The 10,504-nt window shown below is 44.9% G+C and overlaps 1 protein-coding gene across 1 annotated transcript in view; it reads right to left on the bottom strand.

Moving 5' to 3' along the window:
* Positions 1 to 335: 335 nt before the first annotated feature.
* SHD (Src homology 2 domain containing transforming protein D) overlaps positions 336 to 10,504 on the bottom strand; it is a 42,351-nt gene continuing 32,182 nt past the window's right edge. Inside the window, exon 7 of the mRNA XM_087704182.1 lies at positions 336 to 1,533. Coding sequence (XP_087560308.1) covers positions 1,347 to 1,533 — 187 coding nt within the window. The 3' untranslated portion in view covers positions 336 to 1,346. The remainder of the gene's footprint in view (positions 1,534 to 10,504) is intronic.

The following is a 10,504-nucleotide window of genomic DNA, read 5'->3' as shown; positions in this document are numbered from 1 at the left end:
GAGTAAGAGTAGAAGGTCTCTTGAGGAGGGGGAATTCATAACAACACACAAGATTTGATTTAGAATTGTTGAGATATAACAGAGTTGGAAGGGACCTTGGAGGTCCTCTAGTCCAACCCCCTGCTTAGGCAGGAAAGCCTACGCCAAACTGTTCCAGAGCGTCTCACAAACACTCTGTTTTCTTTGCTCTATGGTTCCAACTAGATGTGTGGACTTCAACTCCCAGAATTCTGGGGTTGAAGTCCGCCTGCCTTAAAGCGACCAGAATTGAGAAACTACCCGAGCCATCTTTCCCAGGTTTCTTAAAAGCTACACCAAGCGCAGGAAATTATAGGAAAGGCTCGACTTTCGAACACAATTAGGCCCAAAATTTCCACTGCTAAGTAAGGCGGTTGTTAAGCGAGCCACGTACGATTTTATGACCTTTTTGGGCCTGGTTGTTAAGCGAATCAGGGCATTTGTTAAGTGAATCCTGCGGTCGGTAAGTGATTCCATCTTCTCCCATTGACTTTGCTGGTCAGAATCTGGCTAGGAAGTTTGCAAAGGGCGGTCATGTGATCCCAGGAACACTACGACCGTCGTAAATACAATCAAATTTTGATCACCTTGGTGAAGCTGAGACTGTCGTAAGGGCGAGGAAAGCAGTACGTTGCTTTTTCCGGCGCCGTAACTTTAAAGGGTCACTAAATGAATGGTTATAAAGACGAGGACTACTGCAGTCACCGCACTGTGATAAAGGAAGTCCTCGACGTACGACTACAATCGAGTCCAAGATAGTGGTCGCTAAGTGAGACATTTGTTAAATGCACCATTTTACGACCTTCCTTGCCACCGCTGTTAAGTGAATCCCTGCCACTGTTAAGTGAGTCACACAGTTGCGAAGCGAATCCAACTTACTGGCCAAAAAGGGGATCAGCGACCCCAGGAAACTACGACCGTCGTAAATATGAGTCCATTGCCAACCGCCTGAATTTTGAATCTCCTGAACAAGGGGCTGCTGCAACAGTCATAAGTGTGAACAATGCCCCACCAGGCTTAGAATGATGCATACGTAGTCCTTGATTTACAACCTCGTTTTTTTCACTGACGACATAACTTTGAACGGTCCTTAAATGAACTGTTGTAAGTCGAGAACTACTTGTCGTTGAGAAGCAAAGAGGCACAGTTATTGCTTGAAAACAGGAGAGGAAGAGGAGGGGGTCCCTCTCTGCAGGGGTGAGAAGACCCCCGTCAAAATGGAGAGATTGTCTGAAAGTCACTGGCGAGACCCCCTTTTCCAATCCGGACGATGATTGGCACCGATTGTCTGAATCCGGAGCGAATCCGTGGGCTGCACCCTGTCTATATTACGCAGTCTGAACTGTCACAGGATACAGCAAGGAAAGGTGCTCTGCCCCTTTGACGGGCAGTTCTTGAGTGGTGTAGTGATGGATGATCTCTGGGATGCTCTCAAAGGGGGCGCTGTTTTGGCCCAAGATGTACCTGTTCTCCTTCGTCCGGGTGAACTTCATGTGCATAAAACTTTGGCTGCTCCTGGGCAAGGAAAGAGGAGATAAATTAGATTGGATGAGATGCTTAAGAGAGTGGCCAGAATGCAGGATTGCAGGCGGACTCTGCCCACTTCAAGCAGTTTCGATCCTGACCAGCTCAAGGTTGACTCAGCCCTCTGTCCTTCTGAGGTCGGTAAAATGAGGACCCAGATTGTTGGGGGGGGGGGGGGTAAGAGGCTGATTCTGTAAACTGCTTAGAGAGGGCCGGGAGGCACCGTGAAGCGGTATCTAAATCTGCTATTGCTACCTATAATTATCATCTCTCTATATATATCTATCTTCTGCCTATCTAAAATATCTATCTATAGCTGTCTGTCTATATTATCTATCTATCTATCTATCTATCTATCTATCTATCTATCTATCTATCTATCTATCTATCTATCTATCTATCTCTATCATCTCTCTCTCTTCTATCTATAATCCCTCCCTCCCCCTCTCTTCCTCCCTCCCTCTCCACAGTGGTCAGAATGCAGAATTTCTCCTAACTCTAACTCTATCTAATCTATCATCTACCTACCTACCGATCTACCTACCTATCTAATCTACCATATCTATCTACCTATCTATCTATCTACCTATCCATCTATCCATCTATTTATCTATCCATCCATCTATCTGATATCATCTATCTATCTATCAATCTATCATCTCTCTCCCTCTTCTATCTATAATTAATACTTCTCTCTCTCCCCCCCTCCCTCCCTCCCTCCCTCTCCACAGTGGTTAGAATGCAGTATTTCTCCTAACTCTAACTCTATCTATCTAATCTATCATCTACCTACCGACCTACCTATCTAATCTACTCACTCTATCTATCTATCTATCTATCTATCTATCTATCTATCTATCTATCTATCTATCTATCTATCTATCTATCTATCTATCTATCCATCCATCCATCCATCCATCCATCCATCCATCCATCCATCTATCTATCTATCTATCTATCATCCCTCTCTCTCTCTTCTATCTATAATACCTCTCTCTCCCCCTCTATTTCCCTCCCTCCCTCCCTCTCCACAGTGGTTAAAATGCAGTATTTCTCCTAACTCTAACTCTATCTATCTAATCTATCATCTACCTACCGACCTACCTACCTATCTAACCTACCCTATCTATCTATCTATCTATCTATCTATCTATCTATCTATCTATCTATCTATCTATCTATCCATCCATCCATCCATCCATCCATCCATCCGATCTATCATCTATCTATAATCTGTCTGTCTGTCTGTCTGTCTGTCTGTCTGTCTGTCTATCTATCATCTCTCTCTCTCTCTCCTATCTATAATCCCTCTCTCTCCACAGTGGTTAGAATGCAGTATTTCTCCTAACTCTAACTCTATCTATCTAATCTATCATCTACCTACCGACCTACCTAATCTACCCTATCTATCTATCTATCTATCTATCTATCTATCTATCCATCCATCCATCCATCCATCCATCCGATCTATCATCTATCTATAATCTGTCTGTCTGTCTGTCTGTGTGTGTGTCTATCTATCTATCTATCTATCTATCTATCTATCTATCTATCTATCTATCTATCTATCTATCTATCTATCATCTCTCTCTCTCTCCTATCTATAATCCCTCTCTCTCCACAGTGGTTAGAATGCAGTATTTCTCCTAACTCTAACTCTATCTATCTAATCTATCATCTACCTACCGACCTACCTATCTAATCTACCCTATCTATCTATCTATCTATCTATCTATCTATCTATCTATCTATCTATCTATCCATCCATCCATCCATCCATCCATCCATCCATCCATCCGATCTATCATCTATCTATAATCTGTCTGTCTGTCTGTCTGTCTGTCTGCCTGCCTGCCTATCTGTCTGTCTGTCTATCTATCTATCTATCTATCTATCTATCTATCTATCTATCTATCTATCTATCTATCTATCTATCTATCTATCTATCATCTCTCTCTCTCTCCTATCTATAATCCCTCTCTCTCCACAGTGGTTAGAACGCCATATTTCTCCTAACTCTGCATTCCCACTGCCAGGAGTTACATCCTGATGGGCTCAGGGTCGACTCAGCCTTCCATCCTTCTGAGGTGGGTAAAATGAGGACTCAGACTGTTGGGGGCAACAGGCAGACTCTGTAAACCACTTAGACGGAGGGGAGGGGGGCTGTAAAGCACTGTGAACCGGTATACGCCCTAAGTCTAAATGCTATTGCTATTATTTTGCAAACCAGTCGACCTTAAAGTTCTTAAGATGGTAGATTTCGCGCGCCAAAACCTCAGAGCTGCCTTTGCTTCTTCTGCGCCTGCATGGATCTGTCAGTAAAGCTTTACTCTTGGTAATAAACATGTCCCGGCAATTTTCTTTTGCCGGACCATTGACAATCTAACTTCCGCGTTGACTCGGCTTGTCAGAAGGTCGCAAAAGGGGATCATGTCACCCACTCCAGGACGCTGCAACTGTCATAAATATGAACCGGTCACTAAGCGGCTGAATTTTGATCACGTGACCGTTGGGATGTGTCAAAGGGCGTAAGTGTGAAAAACGCACACGAGCCACTTTTTCCAGTGTTGTAACTTCAAACGGTCACTAAAGAAGGTGGTTATAAGTCAAGGAGCCACCTGTGTCCCAAAGGGGAGGGGCTTCCAGTATAACACCAATACAATACAATAGCAGAGTTGGAAGGGACCTTGGAGGTCTTCTAGTCCAACCCCCTGCCTAGGCAGGAAACCCTAGACCGTTCCAGACAAATGCCTCCAGGTTGCTCTCCAAATGGAACGATTTGCATGCTAAAACATCTTTTTTGATGTGCATTTATGAGGTGCCTCCCAGATGGGGACCAGCTGTGTTTCTCCTGTTTTTCCCCCCTTTTTTCAACTGGGACCTGTGCCTGAAGCAGCAGCTGCTGTTGTAACAGAAACATTATTTCTGGTTGACTAGTCAGATCTTGGGGAGCATGAATTTGGAAAGCAGTTTTTTGGGGGGCAAGGTAGAAAATTGAGACGCAGAAAAATCTCGGTTTTTGGGTCGAGACACGCAAAACCTTAATATAGAGGTGTCAAACTCAAAGACCGTGGGCCAGATCCTGTCCCCGGGGTGCTTAGATCTGGCCCACGAGACCTCTCTGGAAAGAGCAAAGGACTGGCCCATAGACTGGACTTGCAGAAGGCTGCAGGAGGCCATTATGACCAAAAAACAGGGCCCGGGTGTGTGGGTGCTCCCCGCCTCCCTAGTCCCCATTTTTTCTGGGAGAGAGAGAGCTAGCAAAACTAAAAGCAAAGCAAAAGAAAAGGAGAAATGTTTTCCCTTTTGCATTTGAGCATCCAAGAAGGGACAGGAAAGGAGAAAGGGAAAGAGGAAAGACCAAGAAAAAGAAGGTAAGAGGGGAAGGAAGAAGAAAGAATGAAGAGGGAAGGAAGGAAGGAAGGAAGGAAAAAAGAGAATGAAAAGGGAAGGAAAAAGAAGGGAAGGAAGGAAAAAGAAGGGAAGGAAGAAAAGAAGGAAGGAAGGAGAAAGATGAATGAAGAGGGAAGGAAAAAGAAGAGAAAGAAGGAAGGAAAAAGAAGGGAATGCCTTAATAGGTCAGTGTGGCATTATTTTAGACCATGGAAGTCTCCAAACCTGGCAACTTTCAAATTTGTGGAATTCACCATCCAGAATTCTCCATTCTCCATAGGAGTCGAAGTCCACAAGTTTTAAAAGTTGCCAAGTTTGCACAGATGCCTGTTTTAAACAAAAGAAAAGTTGGAAAGTCGGAACTAGAAGTCACATTTTGAAGGCCATCCATCTCTCTGAACTTCAGGCTCGGGGCAACAGAGACTAGATCACCCAAGGTTCCCCAACCCCCAATCCGTGACGCATTGGGAATCGGGCTGTGTAAGTGGTGAGCAAGTGTGTGAAGCCAGAAAGGTGGAGATAACTTGTTGAGGCTTTTATTCAGGGATCTCAAAAAGACTTAGATCATGGTTTCTCCATCTCAGCCATCTTAAGATGGAAGGACTTCAACTCCCAGAATCCTCCTAGCCAGCCAATGCCCAAAATCAAGATGATATCCACAGACAAGACCAACAGGAATATACATTCCCTAGATCTGAAAACTCAAAAACACATTGGCCTTGTATCAAAATCTTCTTCTGGCCTTGTTTACTAAGAACAGAATAACAATATGAGCCAGCCGTGTGCAGCAGCTGCCAAAAAAGTCAACACAATTCTAGGCTGCATCAACAGAGGGAGAGAATCAAGATCACATGAAGGGTTAATGCTACTTTATAAGGCCTTGGCAAGGCCACACTTGGAATACAGCATTCAGTTTTGGTCGCCACGATGTAGAAAAGATGTGGAGACTCTAGAAAGAGTGCAGAGAAGAGCAACAAAGAGGATTAGGGGGCTGGAGGTTAAAACATATGAAGAACGGTTGCAGGAACTGGGTAGGTCTAATTTTTAATGAAAAGAAGGACCAGGGGAGACATGATAGCAGTCTTCCAATTCTCAGGGGTTGCACCTGAGGGCAGGAGAAGAAGCAATGAAGAGAAACTAAACAAGGAGAGAAGAAACACAGTTCTAGGCTGCATCAACAGAGGGATAGAATCAAGATCACGTGAAGGGTTAATACCACTTTATAAGGCCTTGGTAAGGCCACACTTGGAATATGGCATCCAGTTTTGGTCACCACGATGTAGAAAAGATGTGGAGACTCTAGAAAGAGTGCGAAGAAGAGCAACAAAGAGGATTAGGGGACTGGAGGCTAAAACATATGAAGAACGGTTGCAGGAACTGGGTATGTCTAGTTTAAGAGAAAGAAGGACTAGGGGAGACATGATAGAAGTCTTCCAATATCTCAGGGGCTGCCACAAAGAAGAGGGAGTCAAGCTATTCTCCAAGGCACCTGAGGGCAGAACAAGAAGCAATGGGTGGAAACTAATCAAGGAGAGAAGCAACTTAGAACTGAGGAGAAATTTCCTGATAGTTAGAACAATTAATCAGTGGAACAGAAGTTGCCTCCAGAAGTTGTGAATGCCCCAACACTGGAAGTCTTTAAGAAGATGTTGGATAGCCATTTGTCTGAAATGGTATAGGGTTTCCTGCCTAGGCAGGGGGTTGGACTAGAAGACCTCCAAGGTCCCTTCCAACTCTGCTATTGCATTGTATTGTATTGAATTGGATGGGACCTTTTAGGTCATCTAGTCTAACCCCCTGCCCAAGCAGGAGACCCTACACCATTTCTGACAGATGGCAGTCCAGTGTCTTCTTGAAGGCTTCCAGTGATGAAGCTCCCACAAAGCTGTTCCATGGGTTGATTGTTCTCACTGTCAGAAAAGTTCTCCTTATTTCTAGGTTGAATCTCTCCTTGATCAGTTTTCATCCATTATTCCTTGTCTGGCCTTCAGGTGCCTTGGAAAATAGCTTGACCCCCTCCTCTCTGTGGCAGCCCCTCAGATATTGGAAGACTGCTATCGTGTCTCCCCTGGTCCTTCTCTTCACTAGGCTAGCCATGCCCAGTTCCTGCAACCATTTATCGTATGTTTTAGCTTCCAGTCCCCTCATCATCTTTGTTGCTCTTCTCTGCACTCTTTCTAGAGTCTCCACATCTTTTCTACATCGTCGTGACCAAAACTGAATGCCGTATTCCAAGTGTGGCCTTACCAAGGCCTTATAAAGTGGTATTAACCCTTCACGTGATCTTGATTCTCTCCCTCTGTTGATGCAGCCTAGAACTGTGTTGGCTTTTTTGGCTGCCGCTGCACACGGCTGGCTCCTATTTAAATGGTTGCCCCCTAAGCCTCCAAGATCCCTATCTTGGGGTCTTGAACTCCAAGGGAATTCCTTGAGACACTACATTTCTAAATGCAAGCGTGGAATTTTAAAAGTCTTGCGGGTTTCTGCTCTTCAACCTCATCCAGTAGTCCGAAATAGACTAGAATAACAGAGTTGCAAGGGACCTTGGAGGTCTTCTAGTCCAACCCACTTCTTAGGCAGGAAACCCTACAGCACTTCAGACAAATGGCTATCCAATAATCCAGGTAAGAACCAAACTGGTCTGGGAAGGGCCAGAAAGACAAATTATTTAGTGAAATAACTGTTTTGTGTTCCCATTTTCCAGCCTTGCTTGAAACCCTGGGAAAAGTTTCGGCCAGCCCTGCCTCAGCATGGCATATTCTTTCCACCCGTGCTTCGATCAAAACCATGAGGACTAGTATCTTCATCGTATGTCTTAGCCTCCAGTCCCCTCATCATCCTAGTTGCTCTTCTCTGCTCTCGTTCTAGAGCCTCCACATCTTTTTTTCTAGTATGGTGTTATCCAGCCACTCTGACTTTATCTCCATCCTTAAAGGGGTTCTTCCCGAAAATAACCTAGCAGAAGGAAATTCTTTCCCTACCACCGCACAGCCTCCTTGTTCAGTGGTGGGTTGCCAATTTTCTTACCACTGGTTCAGTGGTGGGTTTCAAAATTGTTTAGAACCTCTTCTGTAGGTGTGGCCTGCTTTGTGGGAGTGGTTTGCCGGTCATGTGACCGGGTGCGAGTGGCCTGCCAGCCATGTGACTGGGTGGGCGTGACCAACTTGTAAAATGTGGTGAAACTCACTTAACAACGCTGTTGCTTAGCAACCAAAATGTTGATTCAGAAACTCTGGCATTTGAAGCACGCAAAGCTGTCAATTTACAAGATCCTCGCACCCCTAACCCTTTAGAAAAAAACCCCAGGGGTGTTCAAACTTGACAGCTTTAAGACTGGTGGACTTCAACTCCCAGAATTCCTCCTCTCGCTCTTCATCTTGATGATGTGCGGGCGGGCCAGGGGCAGGGAGCTGGAACCGGTTCTAAACAGCACGGTAGATTTGTGGAACCTCTTCTATAGAAGAGGTTAGAACTGGCAGGAACCCAGCCCTGCACTGGTTCCTCCAGAGGTAGGTTGCTCCCAGTTCGGCTGAACCAGTAGTGGTGGTGGTGGGAGGCTCCGCCCACCCACCTGGGCGCTCCTGAATATGTGCAGAAGCATCGTGGGCACACATGAACGCATACATGAGCACGAGTGAACTGGTAGTAAACCAGTTAGTAACCCACCACTGGCGTGCTCGTTTGTGCAACACTTTTGCGTATGTGCAGAAGCTTCCGTGCATGCGTAGAAGAGTCCGGGTGGGTGAGTGGGCGGAGCCCTCTACTACTGCTACTGCCGGTTCATCCAATCTGGGATGAACTGGCAGCAACCCATCTCTGTCCTTGTCCCAAAACTGGACACAGAGGAGTCCTTGATGCTTTCTGAGCTTAATTGTTTGCTTGGAGACGTTTCATTAACCAAACTAAGTAACATCATCAGTGTTAGTGAGTGTGGGGGGTTTGTTCCCTATCTACATACAGTAGCTTGCCCTGCCAGCAGGGCTGCAAGTGTGGTTTTCTCCTCCTCCTAGATAAGGGTATTGTTTTCTGCTTGCTTGATTGTTTGTCTGGTGTCAATCCCTGCTTATCCGGTTGGAGAGAATCCGTTCGGGCTTTTTTTCCCCTCTTTCCTTCTTCTTTATTGTCTCTTTTCAACCATGTGTAAAGGTGGCTGATCTCCATACGGACCCGTAGACTGTTCTTTTTCATTTTTTTTTTTTAAAAAGGAGAAATTGTAGACATTAATCCGTTCTCTAAAGGAAGACGCTCCATTTGCAGGAAGGATAAAAAGAAAAAACCAACTGGTTGTAATTTCATGGCTCCGATGGAGCAGAAAAGAGAACAAAAGGTTGTGCCTGACACGGCCACGGTGTGATTAAAGCACTGGCAGATCCCCGTGAAGGGAAAGGGAGGGGGGGCAGTGTGACAACGGAGGGGGGGGCAGTTGTGACCTTCTCAAACACAGATTATACCCCTCCTGTCCGTTCGTATTTTCCTTCTCCCCGTCTCAGCACCCACGGGCTTAACGGGATGGAAATGAACTGCGCGGTGAATCACAACAGAGGACAATGGGGTTGGGGATGATGGGAGACTCTTGGGGATGCGGGAATATTTTATGCTTCCAAGATCTGACCCGAACAAGCCCGATTTGGCATCTCCTGGGGCAAGACGCCCAGGGATGTGTGTGTTTCTCGCCGCCCCCTTTCCGAAGCGTCCTCTGGCTGCGCACCAAATCCGTTTAAGCACTCTGCGTGTTTGCAGAAGAAATCTGCTTAGAAATTGTATATTGGAAATGAGATTCCCCCCCCCCCCCCGGCCAACAACATGACAGGGAACGCTGGGAGGGGGCGGGGGGGGAGAGAACAGCCAGAGAAGAAACTGAACTGAATTGAAGACAATTGTGTTGTTCCTCTGTGTCATATAACGTATGTGGGTAAATGCATAATTTTGTATTTATTTCTTTTTGTTGTGGTTGTATAGTGCATATTGGAGGCCGTGACCCTTTGAGAGCTGCAGGCAAGCAACGGAATTTCATTTTAATGTATGCCGATGAGTGAACATTGAAAGTGACAATAAAGTGATTATTCTATTCTGTTCCTGTTCTTTTCCCTCATCCTGTTTCTGTCCTGTTTCTATTCTGTTTTGTCCTGTTCCTGTTTCTGTTCTATTCTATCTCATTGAGAGCTGTATGCAATGAAATTTCATTTTAATTCATGCCAATTAGTGTACATTCAATGTGACAATAAAATTGTTATTTTATTCTGCTTTATTCCTGTCCCTGTTCTGTTCCTGTTCTGTTTCTATTCCACTTCATTCTAGTCCATTCTGTTCCTGTTCCTATCCTATCCTATCCTATCCTATCCTATCCTAGTCCATTGAGAGCTGTATGCAACAAAATTTCATTTTAATGTATGTCGATTAGTGTACATTGAAAGTGACAATCAAATTATTATTCTATTCTGTTCTGTCCCTGTTTCTGTTCTGTTTCCATTCTGTTTCCATTCTGTTTCTATTCTGTTTCTATTCTGTTCTGTAATTCTAATAATTCTATTCTAATAATTCTATTCCATTGAGAGCTGTATGCAATAAA

This window comes from Thamnophis sirtalis, unplaced genomic scaffold (assembly GCF_051295495.1).
Source record: "Thamnophis sirtalis isolate CommonGarterSnake01/CBP01778 unplaced genomic scaffold, rThaSir2_p1.2 scaffold_1, whole genome shotgun sequence".
NCBI lineage: Eukaryota > Metazoa > Chordata > Lepidosauria > Squamata > Natricidae > Thamnophis > Thamnophis sirtalis.
This window is presented reverse-complemented; position numbering and strand designations above follow the sequence as displayed.